At 39.0% G+C, this 25,192-nt stretch overlaps 2 protein-coding genes across 9 annotated transcripts in view; both read left to right on the plus strand.

Annotated features, from left to right (window-relative positions):
- Nucleotides 1–3,783, plus strand: part of tcf12 (transcription factor 12) — a 118,907-nt gene extending 115,124 nt beyond the window's left edge. For 7 of the 8 annotated variants that reach the window (XM_055209755.2, XM_055209773.2, XM_055209782.2 and 4 more), the window contains 5 exons: nt 195–300; nt 401–581; nt 705–937; nt 1,039–1,192; nt 1,282–3,783. In XM_055209755.2, coding sequence (XP_055065730.2) covers nt 195–300; nt 401–581; nt 705–937; nt 1,039–1,181 — 663 coding nt within the window. In that variant the 3' untranslated portion in view covers nt 1,182–1,192; nt 1,282–3,783. The remainder of the gene's footprint in view (nt 1–194; nt 301–400; nt 582–704; nt 938–1,038; nt 1,193–1,281) is intronic. The other variant, XR_012360029.1, reaches the window with a different exon arrangement.
- A 4,482-nt stretch (nt 3,784–8,265) lies between these two features.
- Nucleotides 8,266–25,192, plus strand: part of cgnl1 (cingulin-like 1) — a 34,466-nt gene continuing 17,539 nt past the window's right edge. Inside the window, exons 1-8 of the mRNA XM_055209827.2 lie at nt 8,266–8,416; nt 11,326–12,986; nt 15,408–15,502; nt 17,154–17,259; nt 17,984–18,085; nt 18,664–18,812; nt 19,698–19,839; nt 20,150–20,362. Coding sequence (XP_055065802.2) covers nt 11,376–12,986; nt 15,408–15,502; nt 17,154–17,259; nt 17,984–18,085; nt 18,664–18,812; nt 19,698–19,839; nt 20,150–20,362 — 2,418 coding nt within the window. The 5' untranslated portion in view covers nt 8,266–8,416; nt 11,326–11,375. The remainder of the gene's footprint in view (nt 8,417–11,325; nt 12,987–15,407; nt 15,503–17,153; nt 17,260–17,983; nt 18,086–18,663; nt 18,813–19,697; nt 19,840–20,149; nt 20,363–25,192) is intronic.

Raw genomic sequence — 25,192 nt, forward strand, 5'->3', positions numbered from 1 at the left:
GAGAGGAGGTCATAGTCTACAGTAGGAACACAGAGACTCTCAGCTTTGAAGTCCAAGATCTGTCTCTTCCCCGATTTAATGTAAATCACGTTTGTTGTTTTTCGGCACTGATCAGATGGCTTCGTGATCAGAGGGACCCTTGATGTTTTGCTCTGTTCTCTGCCTCGTGTATTTACGGCTATCTGTTCTGACAGGGCTCTGTTCACCGTGACGAGGCCGTCAGCCTCAACAACCATGGTGGCTTGCAGGCCAGCGCCGGCTCCAGCTCAGAGCTCAACCACGCAGCGGAAGCATTCAGAGGTTAGAACGCTTTTTATGTCATTCCATTCCATTTTTAACGACATCAACTTGTATGTATTCTTAAAACATGAATGAATGGTGTGCTTGTTGTATGTGACAGCACTTGCTGGCAGTCTGGCTAGCCAGGTCGGTCCTCTGGAGCTCAAGGTTGAGAATCAAGACAAGGACGACATGCATGATGAACACTCGTCTGACGACCTCAAATCGGACGATGAGGGCAATAAAAGGGATCTTAAGGCGAGGGGAGCAGCTCGGCCAAGGCAAGGGCCTTCATCACCAAAGTACTACCTCTAAAATTACCTTCAAAACCATTTCAGACATTCCCATGTGATTAAGCGCTTTTCACCTCAAATGACATTTTTTATGGACTAATTGTTTTCTACGTCTTATCTGTTGTCCTACAGCAGTATCAATGATGACGAGGACCTGAATCCCGAGCAGAAGGCAGAGCGTGAGCGCGAAAGGAGGATGGCCAACAACGCCCGCGAAAGGCTGCGGGTCCGAGACATCAACGAGGCATTTAAAGAGCTGGGCCGCATGTGTCAGCTCCACCTGAAGAGCGAGAAGCCCCAGACCAAACTGCTCATCCTTCATCAGGCCGTCGCTGTTATTCTCAGCCTCGAACAGCAAGTCAGAGGTCAGACACTGATAGTCAGATCTGGTTTTGTACAGTAAACTAAATGTTGTAAGTTCTGAAACTAACTAAAATTGCATGCTCTTTCAATTTTTTTTGCACAGAGAGGAATCTAAACCCCAAAGCAGCCTGCCTTAAAAGAAGGGAGGAGGAGAAGGTGTCAGGGGTTTCAGGTGACCCCCAACAAACCCACCCGCCTGTGCACCCAGGCCTCACAGACGCATCCAACCCCATGGGCCATCTTTGAACACTGGCCAGGTAACCTGCAGTATATTTACATAAACCTGATAAACATAATTAGGAAATTTCCCAGTGGGTTTTGACAACCAACGTTCTCTCACTTTCAGATCAAATGGATCCTGATAGCGTGTGTTAGACAGAGTTGGTGACCTTGCTTTCCACGGGCGGACAGGACTCACAGTTTGTGACACAGATTTGAAAAGACACACCACTTGAAGCAAAATTCCACCGTTAAGCAATCCTGAGATGAAAACTGGCAAGTGCCCAGCTCCCTGTGAAGACATCCCGTATCGATAAGCAACTTTCTGCCCAACCGAGAAAAGAAAATCAAGCGAAGAAGCCCCTCAGCACATATCGCTGTCCGCAAGCTGTGTGCCGCAGCTGTACAATCAGAGACTGTCGCCACCCCCTCCACCCTCTACGTGGAAGTTGCCTTGTGCCTAAGCTGAATTGACGAATGCATTGTAACAGCAATTGTTTTATTTTCGTTTGTTGATTTTTTTTCTATTTATTATGTTACTGAGCTGTAAGTCTGTGTTTAAAGGGAAAGTACATTGCTACGAAAGCTGGTGGCGTTTCAGTAGATCTGCAGTTTGTCGCGTGCCGTCCGCACCATCTCCCTCGTGTCGCTCTGTGGAAGGACCTCTCCGTTCAACATCCGCACTATGAGATTAATATATTTTTTATCGCACTCGGATCAAATTCCATGCCCTCGAAAGAATTTGACGGCGTTCCCTTTGTTTAGAAAAAAATGAAGAAAAAATAATATATTACTTATATTTATCAAACATTCATTCCGCAAGTATCAGCATGAGAAACCAAAACTACCTAAATCTTTATTTTGTACGTCGATAGCAAGACGAGAGATGAAGAGTGAGGCCAGATGAGATCAGACTGCGCTTTCCTCAAAGTTTGATGGTGGAACGGCAAACTCTGGCTTTACTGAAAGGTCAAAGATCAAACACAAACTGACATGTTTATACTCATTAGTAAGCAGTACAGATACAGAAAGCAGTAAGTTACAAAACCCCAGCATTCCCTGCATTTTTCTTAGCGTCTTAAATGGAGAACGGGACACAGTCTCTTCCTTTTGATTCCTTTGCCATATAGTGTTAAAGGTAAACAGAAATATATTTCCGATGCAGTTTATTTGTATTCAGATGTTACGTTATTACGGCCGTGGTAATGCCGAGGGCATTTGTGCTGAGCAACTTTGCATCTAAGGCGTTAGACATGGCACTGCGTGAGAAGAGTTGGATTTAAAACGATGACCATTACTTCACCTGGCCTGAATTGAAATTTTGCTTTATGTTTGTTCTTTTTCTAAAAACATTAACAGTTAAAAACGAAAACGAAAAAAATACTCAAAGTAACCACATGTTATATGTTTATTTGTACTTGTATACAAAGCATTTCTCTAGGCTTCATAGTAAAGCGTATATTTGTTGTGTGAAAATAGGAGGTTCTAAGTTACTACTTAGAATGGCTTTGTCTTTTCCCCGATGCATTGGAGTACTTGATACTCGATCAGCAGAATGTGAGCGCAATGTCTGTTCGAAAACAAGAAGCTCTATAAATGCTGTGAAGCATCAAAATCAGCGATCAGTGGAAATCAGGATTTTCTCTGCCATTATGTTTTTTGTGTGTTTCAGAGAGCAGCAGACACCACTTATTTTCGTTGTATAATGTATGCTTTTTACTTTAAGACCAAAACGTTTTTTTGCTTTGAATCTTTTGATTTTACCCGGTCTGTTGTCTTCCGTGCTTTCACTCCATTCGGCCACATTTTAATATTAATCAGTCCATTAAGTCAGAAGAACAAAAAACATTAAGAAACATTTATTACAATATCAGCATTAATTTCCAAATCTGTGTTTTTTCTCTTATTTTGTGTGGAGTTACCTTCCTTAACAAAATCCACTAGTCTTTGTGGCCTTGTTATACATTTCAGTATTCAAGAGCTTGTATTTTTGCCGGCTGCAAATTAATCGAGGTTATGAGTCATCTCTTTGTCTATTGTTTCATTTTCCCTGCGTTTATTCTGTTTTTCTGTATGTTAGTTTTTGCTGTATGCCCTGATGCTTTCCCTCATAACGAAAAAATCTATGAAAAGGATAAAAAAAATTTGGCTTATTTTTCACTATAGTTAGTCTTTTATACAATAATATTGTAAGAACATTTCTTGAATTCTAAATATTACTCTTTCTAGATTTTTGAAATCAAAAGTTTTGAGTAAAAAGTTTCTTACTTTATTTTACTATATTAGATAGTAAAACAAATGTACGGTTATTTACCATAACCTGTCCATTATTATAAGAAGAAAGATTATTGATAGCATCTTAAGAACATACGTAGGATTGTAGCTCGCAGTCTAGTACATATGGGGTATTGTACGAGCTTGATGTTCCAGAAGATGTGCTCTCCGTTTCTGTCTCCAGTCTGCATTGTTGGTTGATGAAAGATTTGTACCCATGTCAAAATTCAAGGTATTGTCAATGCACATCAGAAAACCAGCAGTAAGAAGTTGAATTCTTTTTTTCTGTCTCTGTAACAGAAAACACAATATGTATATAACATTTATGTAGCAATAAATGTGCCATCTTTTTTAACTGAATTGTACGTGAGTTTATTTTCCTTGAGCTGCGGTTGTCTTGTCCTCATTCAACATAACCAACCTTAAATGTGCTTGGCTTATGCGTAACATCTGTTTCAAAGACATTTAGCCTTACACTGTTAGAAAAATTGGTAGAAATATGTACCACAGCTGTCACTGGGGCAGTAACCTTTAAAACAGTCCTAATATGTATCATTAGGTACAGATATACCTAAATATACCTTTGAGATACTAATTGCATCTTTGAGGTGTTAACACTATCTTTGGTACAAGTGCAAAGCTGTACTGTTTCAAAGGGGTTTCTCATTAGAAAGTATTATTTTGGCTTTACAAATACTTCTTTGGCTTGTTTTTTAGGATTTGTTTCCTGTGCGCTGTGCAAATTCATTCTTTTGGGTTTCATTCATATTTCTTAAGAAAGTGAAACATCTGTCTTTAACTTGTCTTGAATGAGAGACAAACATATTTTGCTTTTCGAGTGAATGATCGTGGGGAAATAAAATGTTGGTGCTCTGAGGTATAACACACTTGACTATCGCTCTTTCATTACACAGGGTGTGTGCATATTCCCACATATTCCCCGCGCTAATCGACTTTCCTTTCTAATTAAATTATTTTCTTTTCCATTTTGGTGTCGGTTATGAAAAATGGGAGCACCTGTTTTGTCCCAGTAATGGTGAAAGGTTTGCAGCCAAAGCCTTTCTGCACAATGCAACTTCCACATGAAACTCCAATAAGAGTTTATTTCTCATTTTTCATCTCAGCCGTACATTTTTATGCAATGACATCAGTCCTGGCTGTCCAATTAAAAGACTAAACTAAATCCCAGAACTCATCTCCCTGGCTTACACATCTGCCCTAAATTATGTCTCTGTACATAAGTGTGAGAGACAGTTTCTCATTGGATTTGTCCTGCGCTGACAGATCGGCCCCTAGATCTGCTATGAGACGGGAGCGACGCTGGGAAGAGGTTGCTAAATACTGGAGGGATCTCGGCCAATTCCGACTCTGGAAGCTGAGTCTGTCAGCCTTCCAAAACGACACCTCATCTGGAGATTGCTCCAACTCCACTGACTGGGTGGGAAGGCTTTGTTCCATTTCCTCCCAATGTGTGTGTTTTTGTGTGACTGAGTGTGCATATTCCTTCCTGCCTTTATCAAAACCGTGCCCTGGAGTGTTTACTTGCAGTCAACTAGAAAAATGGCCAGTTTTTTATAAGCATGGGACCACCATGTTTGTAAGTTAACTTCCTGTGGATCTGGCTGCCTGGGACAACCCATAAGGGAGTGTTACGATGGGCTTGCTCACAGGAGCATCTTGATTTCTGCTGCTGGAATCTAACTAAGGGTCCCTAGCAGTCATTTCATAAAACAAATGATGTTTCTGTTTAGTAAAGATGATTTTTACAGTACATTTTTGTGGGATTTTAGACATCCTAACGGGCAAATAGTATGTAGCATTGTCCTTTCTTATTTATATAATTTATATAGGTATATTTTATAAGGGACATATTGACGGTTTTTTGTAGAATTGCCTATTATATAAAAATGTGGATCAGATCAAAGCCTTACTCTTTCACTTTAGTGAAGTATATACTGTACAGCTGTGGAAAAATGTCAATGATCTCTTTCAGTTTTTTTAGATTTACTATATTTATAGGTACACTGAAAATAAATATTTATTAAATGTACTCAATTCTCAATTTATGTAAGCTACATTTAAACAAAAACAATTAGTAAAATAAAATAAAAAAACTTTTGTTTAAATGTAGCTTAAATTGATTGCAACCACTTACCTTAAAAAAATTGAGTAAATTGAATGAATCATTTTTTAGTGTATGTGTTTAAGTAAAATTATAATTTTTTCATTCTGTCAACTACCGGCAGTATTTCTGCCAAATTCTTAATATTTTTTTATATTTAATTGATTTACTCGAAATTGAAATGGGGAAACCAGTCAAAATAACAAAAAAAGATGCAGTGTTTTCCGATCTTCAAGAAAACAAGTTCATTTCTCAACAACAAAATACTAATGTTTTACATGTGTCTTAGGGAGAATTCAGGAGGAAAAAATTGGAAAAACCCTAATTTTTTATGAGTCTTGTCATGCTTTCAGTCTTTTACATTTGCTGTTGGATGACTTTGTAAGTACCAAGGTTTGTTTTTGTTGAAATTCAACAGACACTGGACTGGAATGGTTACAAAATCTAGAAATTATGATTAAACTCAAAACTTGAGTTATCTCTAAACTTTTTCTGCAGCATTGGTTCAGTGTTGCACAAAGCAAATGCATGGACTATTCCAGCAAATGAATAGATTTGTAATATTTGAACTAATATATTGCTTATTGAGATTAATTCACTTAAAATTAAACACATAAATATATATTTGCATGTGGGAAAACTGTATAATGACATCTCATAGCTGTATTTATATCCGTTATAAAAATCTGTTCTAAAAAAACAAATCCCCAATACGATGTCCAATGGTTTTTATGGTTATAATGGGAATTGGATTAGTTTAAATGGAACACATAATGATCTATGTGGGTCTCTTTATACTGGTAATATATATGGGCTTTTATTTTGTGGAATTTATGTCTGCTGGATAGAAACTAATAGAAAACCTTTCAGCAACGTAAATATCACATGTTGAAAACATTAAGATCATAATAGAATGGCCCAAAACACAATACATGAAATGAATCAGTCAGTCTGTCTGTAATAGCTTTAATGGTAAGCAGCTGATTCGTAAAAGTATTTGTATTATTATTATTATATATTTTTAAAGTTGTTGACTTTAACGTTGGCGTACGTAGGCTACATCATCATAAGTTGCATGTTTCTCGATCTCCATTCACACCAGAGACTCGAGCGCTCTCTACTGAATGATTGCAGACGTTGTCAAATTATAGCTGCTTTAGTGTTTCATGTAACTCAAAACAGCTACAAGACGTACAGTAGCCTACTCAGGCGTTCAGATATGCAGATAAATGAAACCCATCATAACCCAGACATCGGTGTTCCCATTAAATATTCACTGTGTCCCTGTTTGTAGAAAATAACTGCCACCACGTGTGCTGGTTGTGTTCATTGGCTTTTGTTGTAGGTTACACATTTCCAGGTGACAAAATTGGGTCTACCTCATTTAAGCGTAGCCTATTAAATGGTCAACCCACTAACAAAAATTGTAGCTGCTCTTTTTTGTTTTTATTTATACTTTTAATATTGATTGCAGTAAAATGTATTCACTATTAATATAGGCTGTAGTAGTATTATAATGTAGAAAATTAATAAGCTGTATTAAATGCTGTGAAGTTTTACTATGATAAGGTCCAGAAACACAACAATACCTTGCTGAATTGTATAGAAATACTACTGTAAAAATGCAACATGAAGTTATAGCAATTTAGTTTTGCAAGTCAATTCAACATATTATTTTTATTATTATTTATTTTTACCTGTGATATGTTGACATAGCATAGCTTATAAAAACAACTTTAATAAAAAAAATTATGTTACTTTAACTTAACAAATTATGTGGATTTGACAATGCTGCATTTTCTTTACAGGGTACACTCTAAAAATGGCTGGGTTATTTTTGACCCATAATGGGTAAATATTGGACAGAACACGTGCTGGGTTAAAATTTGACCCAATGGTTACTTTAACCCAACTGCTGGGTTATTATACCTCATGGCATAACAACAACCCAACATTGGGTCATTCTGTCCAATATTTACTCCTTATAGGTCAAAAATAACCCAGCCATTTTAAGAGTGTAGTATAGAATTTTACTACAGTTTATAATAGTACAGTACGAGGATAACGATTTAAAAATGTACCACATATACCTACTACACAATTTGTTTATTTATTTATTTATTGGTTTTTGTTTTTTGCTTTAACGTTATGCAAATCCCGTTGCATAAGTTCAATATAATTATTTATAATTTGCATTATGTAAATGAGCCGTCTCTAGAATTATATCACTAGATGGCGCTCTTAGTCCTATGGAGTTGTCAGGACTAGTTTGCAATGGCAGGTGAACGGTAGAAAATTGTGAGTCAAAGTTTTGTAAACAATACTCAAAATTAAAGTAATTTTAATCTTGCATCATTATTTAAAATCGCGTTGAATCGTATTGGTAATAACGTCCTACATATGTTTAATATTTCCTATGAAATTCTATTCAAGATCCAGTAAAGAACCGACAATAAACACACACGCGTGTACTTTTTCCTCTATATCATCTTAAGTGAAAACTCATTATCTCATGAAAACTCCAGAATAAATCGATACCGAAATCACAAGGCCTACACCTAGTTTCTGAGCCATTGTGTTTTCAGATCAGCCGAAATCTAAAATGCGCTCTGATCGCTTGTCGTGTTAAAGAGATCAGCTGATCGGGAATCAGCAGGCCGCAGCGGGACTGATGGACAGGGAGCGGGTGGGTGGAGTAATGTGGGCGGGAATTATACTTCTGAACAGCCCGTGTGCCTGAAGTAAAACTCGTCTGAAAACAAGACCTGCAACAAGTGACTTTGAGCAATTTGAAGGAGATGGATCGTGCCACCGTGATTTAGAGAGCTTGAAAGAGAAATAAACGCATATTGTTGGATAAACTGCGGTAAGTACAGCTTTAGGATGATAATTTTATTCATTTTGATGTCTGTGGAGGTAAAATGTGCCCAACTTTAATGTAGAAACATTTAGCCGACGTTGTACTGTACAGTAACATTGTTAAGTTTAATAAAACGCCAAAAGTTAAAGTTTACCAACTTTAACAGATACGCACTGCAAGACAGAAAAATACATTTTAAATCTAATTAATTTTATGATGTTGTAATTGATAAAGGCGAGTGGTAAAGCGAGTCTTTAGCATCTTCTACGATTTTTTAAATATCTAAAAAAAAACATAAAGACGCAACATTTTTATCCTGCAACTTTGCATGTTTTTGATGGTGCAGATTGAAATGCATGTCATGAAAATGTTATTTTAGATTTTTGTGTATTTATGTAACATGCCTCATGTTGTATGTAAAAGCAAAAGCAACTTGTATTACTTAAGATATTTATAATGTTTGCCTCGTTATCAGTCCTCAAAGCCTAAACTTTTTTGCTAAATGTTTACGTTGATGCCATTATGCTATACATTTATCAGGACTAAATAAGTTTAGGGGTTACTATGGTGAAACAGATTAACCAGAAACTTCTATTTGAGTTTCCTGGCAAGAGAAAGCAATTGGAGGCCTTGGATGCATTGCATACAGCAAAAACTCCCCTGTCAGATCTCCACGTTTCCAGTCGACACAATGAGAGGAAAGGAGTAACATTAACACCACAAATCCCTGTGTGTATAGTACATGTGATACAGAAGCTGAAAGAGTCTATTGTGTCATATCCTTTTTTCTGTTCCTTGTGGATAAGGGGGCTCGTTTTATAACTCGCCCTTATTGTTCTTATTCATTCCCCTTTGTGGGGCTGGAAAGTTTGAGTCCCTTCTTAGTAGCCCAATGAGGATGTATTTCCACTTGCCTGTCTTTATTATGATAAGTTCATTTAGCTTTTAGGACTATTCTGTCAGCATATATGGTCTGTAGTATCTTTACACCTTTATTATTGATTGAATTGATTCTTTATATGCCTATAGAAAATGAACAATGCTGCTTGGGTTTTGTTCAGTGGGAAGCCCTGAGGCATCTCACAGGTTGCCATGTGCATTATTACACTGCATGCTCTGCTAATACCATTTGTTGAATCACAGTCATCAATATGACTCGTGCAATCTTTTGTTTGCTTAGAGGTAAAAGGATTTTATCTGTGGGGTCCAGGCGAAACTGATAATAGCCTGTTGCCTAGTGTGATACCTGAAGTGGGGTGATAATTTGCAGCTTTGTTTACCCCATTCTTTACCTCACAATACAGCGCATGTCAAATGTGATTTGTTTTAACGAATTGAGTTGATAGCATTGGTTTTTTTTTTTGCAGTTCCCACTGCGCACTGTGACGTCAGAGTGACGTCTTTTTCATGTAATTTTTGGACGTCCAAATTCAGGGGTTGTTTGTTTGTAACGCCAGGTGACCTCCTTTTTTTACGTATACTGCACGTCTAATATTCACGAAAACCTCTGTGTAAAAGGGTATAAAGTGAAAGAGACGTGGATTTCACCCATCCACTGCAAGTCATGAACCCACACAGACACAAATACTGGGCAACTATCAATGCAACCAAATACACTTCTGTCACTTCCCACCCGCTGTGGGAATCGAACCAGCAACCTCCGGGTGACAAACAAGTCTCTCTATCCACTAGGCCAACAATATCTCAAAAGCATGACTATTACAACAGTCTTAAGTAACCCTTATATACTTTTTACAATAAATGTATAAATTTGTGTTTTTTCATGTTTAATTGTTAGTATGGTCATATACTTTTAATACAACGAACTAATAACAGATTTTTTTAATTGTAAATTTAGATGAATTTGTATGTAATTCAGGAAAACAGAAAAAAATTCTGTATAAGTAATATAGGCTGCCCATATGTATTAATCATGTTGATACAATAATGCTGATATTTGTAAATAAACACATATAGGCCTAATCATGTAATACATACATATAGGCCTGTCATAGATGTCCAAATGACGTCAAAAAAATGACCCAGTTCAAGGTCAAATGTTGTCCGTTAATATGACGTCCAGGTAGGGTCATGGTTGGACCTCCAAATAGTGGACCTAGTCTGGACGTCCAAATAGTGGACCTAGTTTGGACGTCAAATAGATGTCCAGAATTAGTCATGGACCGACAGACCCAATATAGACATGATCTGCACGTCTATCTGATGTCCAGTGTTTAGTGGGTTGTATATTTTGGAACACTTGATGCAAATGAGATGAAAATGTCTTTACATCACATACGTTGGTTATTTATTTCCCGTACAGAATTGTTGACAGTGACTCTTCATCTTTCTTGTTTGAAGATAATTCAATAATACTAAATGCACGTATGCCCCCATATAGTGGCATCATGACCCAAACACTGAAGTCTCTCTTTGCTTTAGTCAGCAGTGTTAAGAATGTGCTGGAGATTATAAATTCGGGACTCAGCTGAAATCGCAGTTACTTAATTGTTTTCATGCCTGCCATGTGCTTATAAAGCAAACATACATTATTGCATTGTTATAACATATCTAATGTGAAATAAATAAATATATATATATATATATATATATATATATTAAATTCTGTCAATATTAAATATATCAAGTTTATATTTTCACAAAATGTTGTATCTTTAAACATTATGTAGGATGATTTTATGTAGAAAACCATAAATCACAAAAACTGACTTTAGCTGAGTTTTCACTGCCTACATCACATATTGTAATCTTGATTTAGGGCTGAATAACATAATGACATGTTATCAGACAATCTTATCATTGGACATTTAAAAAACCAGGTATTTAGATCTAAATATGCTAAACGCATTATGTACTATTTGTGTAATAATACGATTATGGCTTTGTTTTCACAGGTGAGCCTTATCCACGGAAAGGGATTCTGTAATTTCTTTCAGTGTTCCGTATGGAGTCTTACAGAGTAAGCGGGATGCCAAACACTGGACTTTCACAAAACTATACACAGGCCTCCCGCGCAAGAGGCCAGGCTAATGGTACATATGGCCTCAGTATCAGAGTACAAGGCATAGATGGACATCCCTTTGTAGTCCTCAACAACCAGGATAGAGGTTCAAACCCCTATGGGGTTCCCCAAAACAGTAACGGATATCTGGATTCTGAAAGCGTATTCACTCGCAATTATGATGAATATGAATTCAAAGAATCTATTAAATATCTTTCTGAAGGCCCGTATGTGGATTTTAGGCATCAGAAGCAAAATGGAGGTCCTCAAAATGGAACGTCTGATCCTAGGAAACAGTCCACTCTTTTAAACTACCAGAAGCATCCAGAACTTCTCAAGCCATATGATCCTGACAGTAACACTCTTGATAACTTCGCAAGACTGCCTACTGTTGAGACAAGAAATTCCTACCCAGGATCCCTGCACAGAGCAAACTCCACAGCTGGTAGCCAGCCGAGAACCTCTACCCCAGACCAATTCGTAGTCCAAAATGCATCTTTACCGAATGAAAGGAGAAACGTCCAATCTCAGGATCGTCCCCAGACACTCCCATTAGAGGTCCAAACTCAAACAGGTCCGTCCAAAGACCAGGCCCAGCCTCAGGTTAAACCCCAGGGTCAAACACAACCTCAGGTCAAGCCGTCCTCTCAGCCAACACAAAAAACTCCATTGCCTTACCAGGCTCAAACTCAGCCCTCACAACGCCTTCCGGTTCCTCAGGCATCCACGGCAGTCAGCAACCCTTACGAAAAGACCAAGACGTCCACTAGACCTCCTAGCTCGGTGAGTAGCACAAACTCAAGTCTGGAGCGAAGTCGACGTGAACCAGACGTTCTGCCCTTGCGGCGCACTGACTCCAGCGGCCCGGTTCTACAGTCGTCTTCTTCCCGTAAGTCATCTGTGGGCTCCACAACACCGACCAAGGAAGACCTGTTTGACCAGCTTTATGCAGAAAGTATCAACCGGCATGAAAACCGACGCTATATACCTTTTCTGCCTGGCACAGGGCGTGATATTGATACTGAGTCCATCCCTGGTGTGGATGAGCTTATCAGAAAATTTGACAGAAAAGAGACTCACCAACGCAGGGGTCGATCTGGACGGAGAAATCGACTGAACCCAGAAGACCGGAAGCGTTCCCGTAGTGTGGACAGCGCCTTGCCATTCGGTCTCGAGGGTGATGATGACTACTTGGACGAGGTTAGCCGTAATCGAGGCAGATCCACAGAGCATCTTCTTCGCCCGTCACAGCTCCTGCAGAAAGGTGTTGGAGTGAAAGCCTCCACTATTTCTCCACCTTCCACCAGACCCAGGATAAACCTCAGAAATGTAGCACAAATTAGCAGTGCCCCGGGTTCTCCTCAGGGCACAGTGTCCGACTCTCTTTTGGGGTACAAAAATACCCAGAGTCGCCCCTCTGTAGTGCCTGTCCAGAACAAAAATGAAGAGACCAAACTATCACAAAGCAGAAAGACCCTGTCGAGCGTGACAACAGCATCAATTTCTCGCCCTGCTGTCAATGGGAAAACGCCAAACAGTGAAGTGGATGCTCAGGTATGATGGCGTTATCCGATATGGTGAAAGGGTCAATGACAAAGCAAGCACCTAAAAACGTATTGTTAAAAAAATATTTTATAAAAAAAATATTTTTGATTCAGGAACACTGTGTTTTAAAACAATGTGTTTATTGAACAATATTTCAGTACATCTTAAAGGCGAAGTCCATAATGTTTGAAAGCCAATGTTGATATTTGAAATCACCTAAACAAACACGCCCCTACCCCAATAGAATCTGGACCTTCTGTTGATAGACCCGCCCCACACATACGCAACCCGGCATTTGATTTGATTTGATTGGCTATAAGTGTGTTTTGGTAGTCGGCCCGTCTCCTTTTCCAACGCGCTTTTCAAACATCGTGGACTCCGCCTTTAATGATTTTTCCGCAATTTTTTTGATATCCCCATTCAAAAAATGTCATGTGTTACAACCAATCATTGTCTATTTGCCAGCTAAGTTTTAATGTGCTCCCTGTGCCATGCTAATTGTTTGTTTATTTGATAGTGGCATTTAAAATTATAATTTTGAGAATATTTAAAAAGTGTAAAACAACTTTACCCTTATACTAACATTTGAAAACTATATACATTTAAAAACAACAATTTATATAAATAAATGATATAAAATATTAGCTAAATTATTAGCTTATTAAAATTATTTATTTATTTTTACAAAAAATATTGGTTGTACCATCTGACACAGAAAGTACCTATTACATTAAAGTAGTGTTTCAGTATTTGAGAGAAATCTACAAACTTTTCATTCAGCCATAAAGACCTTCCCAAGTGCTTCCCAATCCTGGTCCTCCAGGACCACCTCCCAGAAAGTTTTGGATACCAGGGAAAAAAATCAGGTGTGTTAAATAAGGAGGCACTAAAACTGGGAAATTCTGGGAGGGGTTCCTCGAGCACCAGGATTGGGAAACACTGATTCGAATATACTGTATAATGTGATATGTTTACTTTTATATTTGTTAACTTCTTAATAAAAAGAGCATGATTGCGGTTGTACTACCTTGACATTCAAGAACATCCAAACAAACGTTTTTCAAATATCCTAACGTCCCAACAACTACTAATATTTGTGAAATTTGTTTATAGTATAGGTTTTAAAAAATAAATTGTATGGACTTTGCCATACAATGGGCTCCACCAGCCATTTTACATGTTGAGGTACCAAATCATTATTAAAATATTAAAGGAAAAATATTGAAATTTTTTGGTTATTTTTTAGCACAATGCTAATGGTCTAATCAGATTCAATGGATTGTGCTAAGCTATGCTAAAAGTGCTATCGCCAGACCCGGAGATCAGCTGAATGGATTCCAAAACTGTAATGCAGGGTTTACACAAAACGCGTTTTGGGGGTCAAAATGGTGTCTACCGCGCCTAGTTTGCCGTTTGAACACTTTGAATGCATTCGCGCGTGTAGAGCGGAGTAGACGCGCGGAAAAAGCAAGCATTTGACGCGCGTCCGAGGCAAAATCCGCTTCTTGTGGGAGGGGCAACTGCTGTGCGAGTGTCTGTTTGCAAGATGACTGATGTTGATTGTGCATTTATCAAGAGAGTTACCAGTTTGTATTGGGTAACCTTACTATAGGGGGAAAATAAACGGCGCGGGTCGATAAACGTCACGTGACTCAAACGTGAAGTGTGTATTACAACTTACCAGGTTGCCCAAAGTCCTTACTGACACTCTTCCAAGCGAGGTCCTTTTTATTCCTGTCTCCTCTATAGAAATAACAACTTGTGTCATATAGCGCCGAGTGACTGCTTGAGTGAGTGACTCCGGGCGGGGCTGCCACCACAGCAGCAGGCAGGCTCCTGATTGGTTAACGCGGCGCGAAATTCCGCCAAAGTTCAAATCCTTCAACTCGGGCGTCAGCCGCAAATTCGCGTGAACCGCAAAATGCACAAAAGCACCATTCGCGCGTACCGCGCACAACGCTCAATTCGCTCCTTTCGAGAGAGCTTCACGCGCGAATGAGGCGGAAACGCGTCTTCCGCTCCGAGCCGTACGCCTCTTCCTCGCCTCGGGTCCTCCTGACTCGAGTGAACGCGTCTGCACATTGGATTAAAATTGAAATCACTCGCGCTTCACGCCTCTACCGCTGTTGGTGTAAACGCACCATTAGAATCAAATGTTTAACTCTTGGGGAGCTGGAAAACGAGCATATTTTCAAAAAAGTGGAATGTCCCTTTAAAAAAATACTGAAAATGTATTAAAACTACATAGATTTTATAGAAAAGAAGATGCATGTCATAAATGTATCAATTTTTTTATAGTACATATTGTAATAGTACATAATGCCCTGTCATTGACCCTAAAACATTATTTTTTTAATTATGCAATAAATGTCATGAAAGACAAAAAATGGCTTGTTGTTAGTGTAAACTATATTTCTTTGTTTTGTTTAGGTGACGCCAGATCTTTTAAGAGGTCAACAAGAGCTTTCACAACAAACAAATGAAGACACTGCCAAGCAGATATTATTCAGTTACCTCAAAGATGGGTGAGTGCACTTCACAATTGATTCTGTATGCATTTGTTAAACATAAATGTTTCGAACAATTTACTCTTGATTGTTTTTCAAATGCAAAGCACACAACATCTTTTAGGCATTTAGGGAGAAACTATCCAGAAATATTTTACCTAGAATAAAACAAAACTATTATCTCTGACTCATGAGAACAGCACAAAAATGTACACTCCCTTCCAGATGCATACAGTAGACTCATTTATTCTTAACTCAAACTCACCCTGAACTTTCTTTTGAGAATAAAAACACATTCTTAATGTTCTTTCTCAATGACTCATTACAGGCTAAATTGTGGGTCACATTCATTATACTGTAGTAAACTGTGGTGGGTGTCTTTCATTAAAATCCCAATAGGCAGTTTGGGTGCAGCAACCACATACCAAACAATAAAACATAAGATTTCAACAATAAAATTATGATAATAACATCCATCCGCCATTAAATAACTTATAAAGAGTGCTTGCATCAATTGTTATTTATTTTGGGAGTATAACAGTTTGGCTTGGAAGAGATGTAAACTTATGCAGTGGTTGTTTTTGATCACCATGTATGACTGTGAAAAATTTCTTAAAACATTCGACAAACCAGTCTGCTTTGTTCCTATAATATAAAAGCACAAAATAGTATATAAACAAAACTCCTTGCCATATGTTTCAGCTTCTTTTCCAATAAAAACAGTTCAACTGACTGTGTAAAGTCAACAAACATCTTCTGCTTTTGCTCAGTTTTGCTCAAAGATCTTAAGTTCCACCCAAAACAACATTGCTTCCTACTCGCATCTAATCCTGCACGATCGCTGCACAGCTTCAAAAGCGTGCTGTAGGTGCCCATAAACCCGACCTGCTCTAGTGAATAGCTGAACCCGTGCCCTCCCTGATCTCCATATTCTTGATGTCAAAAGGTCCAACCTCTCTGCATTCCTCATGTGCTATGTGGAGGTGAGCAGATTATACACCGGTGTCTATGAACCCTGTGAAGCCTTGCAGATCTAGGATCAGATATCTTCTGGTCAATGGCCACCTTTATTACAAGCACCGTATACAAGTCTTGCCTTGAGGTGCTGGTTAGGTCGCATTCACCGACGCGTCCCGTAGGCGTGACTGGTTAAGTGTCGTGGTTGTAATTAAAGCAGGTCAAAGAAATGTCATTGTCAGCAGTGTTCTTAACCAATATATCTGTTGGCAACATCAGACTACGTCATAAAACCAATAATACCAGTCTCCTCTATCTGAGGTGTGTGTGTGGTTAAAAGAGAGGCGGTGCTGGTCTGTTGGTTTCTCTTATTGTTACTGTATGGCAGTAACCCAAAGTTCTGTGCTTTTCCCTCATGTATCACTTGAGTGCCCTGGGAACATGCGGGCATCCGCGTCCCCATTGAAATATGCATTCCTAGACATGTGACTTGTTAAAAGAAAGCAGTAATTAGGGTGGGCAGGTCATAAGGTGATACATCAAAGCTTGCGTGCTCTGCACTCTCTACACAGGTTTTTTTTTTTCTTCAGATTTCTGAGGGATTATACTCTGATCCAGCCCACACACTACTAACACACACACAGGGTCCAAAAAAAGGCTTGAGATTCTCAAATCATCCAAGTAATTTCAAGCGCTTGTGTCTGCTTTGCAGGAGCAACGATAATGACGACACAACCAAGAGGAAGGTCAACCTGGTGTTCGAAAAAATCCAGACATTGAAGTCACGGGCTGCGGGTAGCGTGCAAGGAGACAACAATGTGAGTCGGTGTAACTGGACTCAATAAACAGCTAAGACCCGTGAGCCTCTTATGAGGAAGCTTTTGAGCTCTTTTGGAGAAAGTATAAAGGCCTTCTGGTGTTATTTACTTACTAAATGGCACATTTTTGGATAATGTTTAAAGGAAAACACCACCGTTTTTCAATATTTTACTATGTTTTTACCTCAACGTAGATTCATTAATACATACCTATCTTTTTTCAATGCGTGCACCTCCAATCCCTGTACAGCGCCCCGCCAATGTGCCAGCATCCAGCCCAGCCCCATTCATTCCTATGGTTCCAAACAAGTTTTATTTTGTGGCACCATACTTAATTGTGTAACTACTCATGTAACAGTCTTTAAATAGAGAAAACATGAAAGTGTTTGGTGGCTTCCAAATTCATCCCTGTTTGGATCCTAAGGAATGAATGGGGCTAGGCTAAATGCTTACACATTCACAACGTGCTGTACAAAGATTAAAAGTGCACGCATTGAAAAAACATAAGGTTTGTATTAATGAATCTACGTTGAGGTAAAAACATAGTAAAATATTGAAATACGGTGGTGTTTTCCTTTAAACGTTTGTTCATGCATCCAAAATTCTCACTTGACAGAGAAAAACGAGTCTTGATTTTTATGTACATTTTGTACATTGTTTTCTTAAAATCTTGTTTTTATACATATTTTAGAGTTATAGTTATAAATATAAGTGTCTCTTTCAGTCGCAAGACCTTACAGCCCAGGCTAAAGCCCTTCAGGAGCAGAAAGCAGAACTGGAAAAAGAGATTGTGAATCTTAAGAAACAGCTAGAAGAAGAAAGCAAGGTAATTGTTTTCTCTGGGCTTGCCAATGAATTCTTAAAGTCAACCCTCTGTCTCTCTTTTCACTAATACCTCAACAACTTTAACTTGTCAAATGTACCTTGGACGTCTGCTCTGTCTGTTTAGCAAGTCTGTTTCATGTTAACTGAAAATCCCAGCCCTATTACCCTCTTAAGGACAATAATCATGTTAACCAATTACTGGCTTATTAGAAATACTGCGTCTTGCATGGTGTCTTAGACTGACAGCCGGTTTGCTTATGTTGTGGGGGGTAAGGTTCAATGAAGATCCTGGCATTTTGGGGCGGTTTCCTAGACAGGGACTAGACTAGTCTTAGACTATAATAAATGTAAGAGCTGTCCAAACTAAAAACAATTTGTACTGACATATCTTAAAATACATCAGTGCTCTTTGTTTTGCCCCAAAATACATGCTAGTAATGTTTTAGTAAGGCATGTTTGTTAAAAATAATTATATTTTCTAATTAAACTAAGGCCTAGTCCTGGTTTAAGCTAATCCCTGTCTGGGAAACCACCCCTTTGTGTTCTAACTGTCATGTCTTATTTTTATCCTTTTTGCAGAGGTGCAGAGATCTGAGTGATAGTCAGCGGAAGGCGGGAGCTGGAATTAAAGACTCGAAGAGAGAGTTAGACCAGAGTCAAGCCGATTGTGCCAGACTGCAGGACAAGCTTAGTAAAACTGAGGCTGACTTGCGTACTACACTCGATGAGTAAGAAACGTTTTATGGGCTTTGGTTCACAACTTTGTGGGTGTTACCCCACATAGGCTCGCCGAAATGCTGGTGGGGTCATGGGAGATGGTTGGTTTAATTTATCATGTTAAGGTGACTCATGATGAGCATAACTAAAGTCTACATGTGTTAGTCCTGATGTAAATCCTTTTAACACTGAAAATCAACACCAACATCAGATACATTTTCTTGGATCTCTCCATCCTGTCCCATTTAAAGGTCCCGTTCTTTCTGTGTTTTTGAAGCTTTGATTGTGTTTACAGTGCTCAATATAACATGTGTTCATGTTTTACATGTAAAAAACGCTGTATTTTTCACACAATTTACTTATCTGTATAGTGCTGTTTTCACTGTCCCCAAAACGGGCTGATGTCTTCCTTGTTCCATGAAGTCCCTCCTTCAGAAATGCGTAACGAGTTCTGATTGTGTAGCTTGTTTAGTGTGTTGTGATTCGATAGCAGCTTAGCGTCCTGTTAGCTTATCTGCCGACTGACATATTCCTGTGGGCGTAGTTTAGTCAAAAAACTGTTCTACTGACGTCATTAAAGCAGGAAGTAGAGGGCTGTAGTCCAAACCGGCCGTTCGCTGTAGGCTTTGAAAGGCGAATTCTGTTAAAGAAAATATATCGCCTGGGAGTGAACTTTGAGCTTTATCATTTTACAGGTATTATTTATGCTATTATAGCAACATTATACACTAACTAGGGTTTAAAAAATTGGATCAGAAGGAATGTGACCTTTAAGGTTGTCATAATCACAACTTTATACAAGTATTTCAGTTTAGCACATGAGAGATTGCTTTATCAGACTGTGTTGTCATGGTTCACGTGGCTTACATGACGGTGTTTGTATGTCTATGTGTCAGCCTCTTCCAGGTGAAGATGGAGAAAGAGCAGTACCAGACTGAGATCAGAGACCTGCAGGACCAGCTCTCAGAGATGCACGATGAGTTGGATGTAGCCAAACAATCTCAAACAGACAGCGCAGAAAAAGAGGCCATTATGGAGGTACTTGATTTAAACTATACAAAGCTATATAATCCATATGCTAAAAGTTTTAAATTGATCGGCGGCTGATACATCGGTGCATGTCTATTAGTTTGGCTAGTTTGAAAGCCTTCCATGCTATTGCCCAGAACCTAAAACACAACAGTTGTCTTTTCATCAAGGTGTTTATATGGAATTAAAATAGCCAGTGCTGAAAAGCACATTTGCATATAATATGCAAATTTTACGCATTTGCATATTCTAGATATTTAAGACCTGAGGACAATGGTAGCACATCTAACGCAATGTAACCGTGTTCTGCACTTTCTAGGACGTGATGCAGATGAAGTTGGATATGCAGGACCTGCTCCTAGCCAAAGAGGAGCAGGAGGAGCTGCTGAGGAGGCGCGAAAGGGAGCTGACCGCGCTCAAGGGAGCTCTGAAAGATGAAGTAGCAACTCACGATCAGGAGGTGGACAAACTTAGGGAGCAGTACGAAAAGGAGCTCCGAAAGCTACAGACGGCTGTAGAGGAGTCCAAGCAGGTGATAAATCTCCCCTTTCACATACTCATCACATCAATGTTTTTGCTCGAAAAACTGAAGTTTGACATGAAAGAACATTTTATGTTCTCTTTATTCTCCTCCAAATGCCTCCAATAAAAACTGCTTTGTTATTTTTTTATCAGCCTTGTTTTCACAGAATTCGTGTGTGACTTGGTTCTTAGTTGTTCTTAGTACTCAGTTCTTAATGTTTACAATAGATGAAGTCATTTGATAAACCACATTTTTCGTTCTATGTTTTTGAGAGGGTCCATCAAATAAGGGTAAACAGATCCTGTAAGGCCAGTTTAAGCAACAGGTGTGAGTGTAAACAGTAAGTAGGAATAAGACTGTAGGTTCATGAATGGAAAATTCATGAGAGATTCTAGTGTGAAATAAGATTCGTAGAATAAAACGAACAGGAAGGAAAGAGTGGGTTTGAAATGGAGGTGATCTGAAGACATCTGGTTGTCCACAGGTGTCCTGTCCTCTGTTGGTTAGAGCTCCTTTACATCCTCAACTCTCTGAATGTGGCATTACATGCATTAGTTATATGAGGCTCTTAGCTCATTTCCTTTTTGCAACAAAGTAACTTCCTATCCAGAGGAGGCCATTGTTGTCTTAGTTTAGCTTTATTTTGAAGGAGTAAACAGACAAATGTCATATTTGGTCAGGTGCCACATGTACAACACTGGCTTGTTTTATGTGCTTTATGAGCTTATATGTGCTTATTGTTGAAAAAGTTGGCAAGATGTCAATGAAACCATCCAAGAATAGTGAACGGTTTTATCATTGTATATTAAAGGGAACATTTCACAAGACTTCAAATAAATCTTTGGTGTGCCCAGAGTACATATGTGAAGTTTTAGCTTAAAATGCCCCACAGATCATTTATTATAACATGTTAAACTTGCAACTTTTTGGGTGTGAGCAAAAATGTGCCGTTTTGGGTGTGTCCTTTTAAATGAGTTGATCTCTGCACTAAATGGCAGTGCCGTGGTTGGATAGTGCAGATTAAAGGAATAGTCTACTCATTTTCAATATTAAACTATGTTATTACCTTAACTAAGAATTGTTGATACATCCCTCTATCATCTGTGTGCGTGCACGTAAGCGCTGGAGCGCGCTGCGACGCTTCGATAGCATTTAGCTTAGCCCCATTCATTCAATGGTACCAATCAGAGATAAAGTTAGAAGTGACCAAACACATCAACGTTTTTCCTATTTAAGACGAGTAGTTATACGAGCAAGTTTGGTGGTACAAAATAAAACGTATCGCTTTTCTAAGCGGATTTAAAAGAGGAACTATATTTTATGGCGTAATAGCACTTTTGGGAGTACTTCGACTCGCCTGAAATTCCGCTCCCCTTCTCCCTCTCATAATGGGAGAGGGAGGGTGTTACTGCGCCAAGTTGAAGTAAAATATAGTTCCTCTTTTAAATCCGCTTAGAAAAGCGCTACGTTTTATTTTGTACCACCAAACTTGCTCGTATAACTACTCGTCTTAAATAGGAAAAACGTTGATGTGTCCGGTCACCTCCAACCTTATCTCCGACTGGCACCATTGAATGAATGGGGCTAAGCTAAATGCTATCGAAGTGTCGCAGCGCGCTCCAGCGCCCACGTGCACGCACACAGACGACAGAGGGATGTATCATCTCTTCTTAGTTAAGGTAATAACATAGTTTAATTTTGAAAATGAGTAGACTATTCCTTTAAGGGACGTTGTATCCCCTTCTGACATCACAGGGGGAGCCAAATTTCAATTACCTATTTTTTCACATGCTTGCAGAGAATAGTTAACCAAAACTAAGCTACGGGGTTGATCTTTTTCACATTTTCTAGGTTGATAAAAGCACTGGGGACCCAATTATAGCACTTTAACATAAAAAAATCAAATTTTTATGATATGTCCCCTTTAAAGAAAATGACAAAGATGTGGAGAAAGCTTGGTTTACCGGACATTTAGTGCTGGACCAAGTAATCAAACTGAACAAGCATTACCATTCGCCTCTTCTTTATAGTTTCAGTGTTGATGTGAAGACCCCATGTGAATGAACATTGAATGGTAGAGCAGTAAATGGAGTTTAGTGTTTAATTGCTGTGGCAGGCCATCACTAATCTAATGAGGTATTGATGGGATGGCTGGCTGCTGGTATCTGTCTCTCTGTTTTTCTCCTTTTCTTTAAAAATTTGAATGATGGGTTTGTTTCATATGCAAATAGCAGGGGAATTGCACATGGTCAATAAGCGGGTCACTGTGTAGACATGGGGCATTACAGATGATACAATGGGGGAGGTCTATACAAAATAGTTAGTTGGTTTGTTTGCCCATTCTGTATGCTATCGTTTGGTATTTATCCCAATGCATCTTTTTCTAAAAGTTATTGAAAATCATTTGTTAACAGCAGTGTGGAAAATCTTGAGTAGTCAATACACCTCGGTCTAGTCTACTTATACTGCTGCATATAAAGGTACAGTTGTTTTGAACTAACTGTAGAAGAGGGACCAAAAAGGGGGTGGGGGTCCATAGTGTCCCCATCACAGCAAGAGATTCCTGATTCTCAACGGTTGGGCTTCTTTGTGCAAAGGATTCTCTCACTGGACCAACAGATGTCTCTCCTTTTTAATCGTAACTTAAATGCTTAGAAAAGCAGACTTTCAACGTTTTATCTAAAATTAGGCAGATTAACACAAGTATTACCTCCGTCTTGTGTGCCAAAATCTTTAGGCCAAACTGTGACGGACTGGCATCATTCAGCCATTAACAAAATCACAAAACAGATCTTGAATAATCAGGATTTTTTGTGCATTTTAATCAAGTATATGAGTGCATTGCCGCCTGTTTTTGTTTGTTTTTGGGCAGTGGTTGATATAGAGCTGCGACTGTCTCCTTGGCGCTGTTTGGGGAACAGATAGTCTCACAGGACGCAGTGTGTTTCCTCAGGTGATGATAGCAAACTGTGTCTGGCTTTTCTGTGGTGATTCAGCTGGACGCCTTGAGAAGGAAGTGGATAGGGAGATAGAAACAGAGGGATCTGACATTTAAAAGCAAATCCAGGCATCAAAGAGATGTTGTGCATCTGGTTTTTATGATGGAACTTAATAACAACAAGCTCAGTTGGCACCACTGCAAACTTTTCGCGCACAATGACGGCGATCATAATTGATAGCTGTGACAGTGCATATAAACAACAGTACTCATGCTTGATGCAGACTGTGTGATGGTAACTAGGCCATGGCGGGCACCTCGCTCCAGCATTGGCCTGCATTCTTCTGCCATTGTTCTCAACGTCCTGCAGGGCCAAAGTCTCCCACAGATGATGTGTTCGATCCTGAACCCAACAAATCCCCCACCGTGAGCTCAGCAGAGGGGGTCAAACCCTCAGTTTTTCTGTCTGTAAGAGATTAAATGCAGAGGCACAAAGCTAGGGATTTAGCTTAGGCTTCAATTTAGTTAAAACGATGACCATGATGGCAGATCGTAAGACATCTATACTGTTATACTGCATCTTTATGCGCAGAATACAATTAAAAACAAGCCAAGTAGATGTTTACCTACTTTCAGTTGTAGCAAGGTACGCACAAAAAAAATCTTTGATTACTTAGAACGATATCTATCAGGATATAATCTGAATATTGGCTGTTTTTAAAGAATCCGCTGAAGTCCGATAGTGGGGAAAAAAGCTTTTATTTGCCGATACCAATTATAGGCTTATATATCAGTGCATCATTAGTTCTAACTAGAGATACACTAAGGTTGTGTCAATAGACGATAGTATCGTGTATCGATGATCGTCAGACATATCGCTAATAGCTGGCTTTCATGACGATACTTGGCGAAAGTTATTATTATTAGCATCATAGTTTCACATTAACATGCGCATTGCGTGCTTTTCCTCGCATGAGAGAGTTTGTAGGCATCACTTTGCGCGAGAGAGCTTGTAATGTGCGCGGATTCCTTCTCGCACACACGTGGACTCAATGCGCGCATTTTGGACTCTTGCTCGGACCGGAACGCGGGCGGACCCTTCTAGCACCTGAACTTGTAAAACACGCGGCATATTTCCTTGCACTAGACAGGTTGTTAGGCCCGCAAAGTGTTAAAACTAGTGAGTTTGTTGTTCCCACTTCATGGTACGCAGGAAATTTTAGAGGGCCTGGTCTTATTGATGCGGATGGATTAATGGCATTCGTTTTGAGAAGGTTGCGGTCATGACAGTGTTGCCCTTGCTTCTTTTTTGTCCACCAGTCAAGTGTCATAAATAAGTAAAAATGAACAAATAAATTAGTAAACTACTGCCCCGCCCACCGATACTATTGTGTTTTGGCTAACAATAGGCCGATCTCTAAATGGGGCATATCGTCCAATGCACAGATATATCGGCCAATAATCCGTATCGATCATTATGTGAAAAATTTAATCTTCAGAATTTAGTTAATGCATGCTAATATAACTATCGGCAGAAATCAATCTAAATAATCGGCTAACGATATCGGTGGGGAAATATGTTTTGATATCCGTTGTAACCCAAACTGGAAGTTCAACATAACATTTTCCAGCAATGAAGACATTCTTTGTTAAGCTCGGTCATTGTAGGTGCAGCTGTAAGTGACTTTGTACTGCAACTTTATACTATTTCTACATTTTAGAGTATGTAAACAGCATAATACAATACTTATCTATCTGGTACCACCACAGTAGGCTATTATTTTGAAGGCAAACTTTTGATGTGTTGTGTCATAAAGAATGTTTCAGAGATGCTATGTTGATGCTTATGCAGCTACATTTTTGTGTAACTTGCCCAATACTGATCACGCCTGCTTTTACGA

This window comes from Misgurnus anguillicaudatus, chromosome 21 (genome assembly GCF_027580225.2).
Source record: "Misgurnus anguillicaudatus chromosome 21, ASM2758022v2, whole genome shotgun sequence".
Lineage (NCBI taxonomy): Eukaryota > Metazoa > Chordata > Actinopteri > Cypriniformes > Cobitidae > Misgurnus > Misgurnus anguillicaudatus.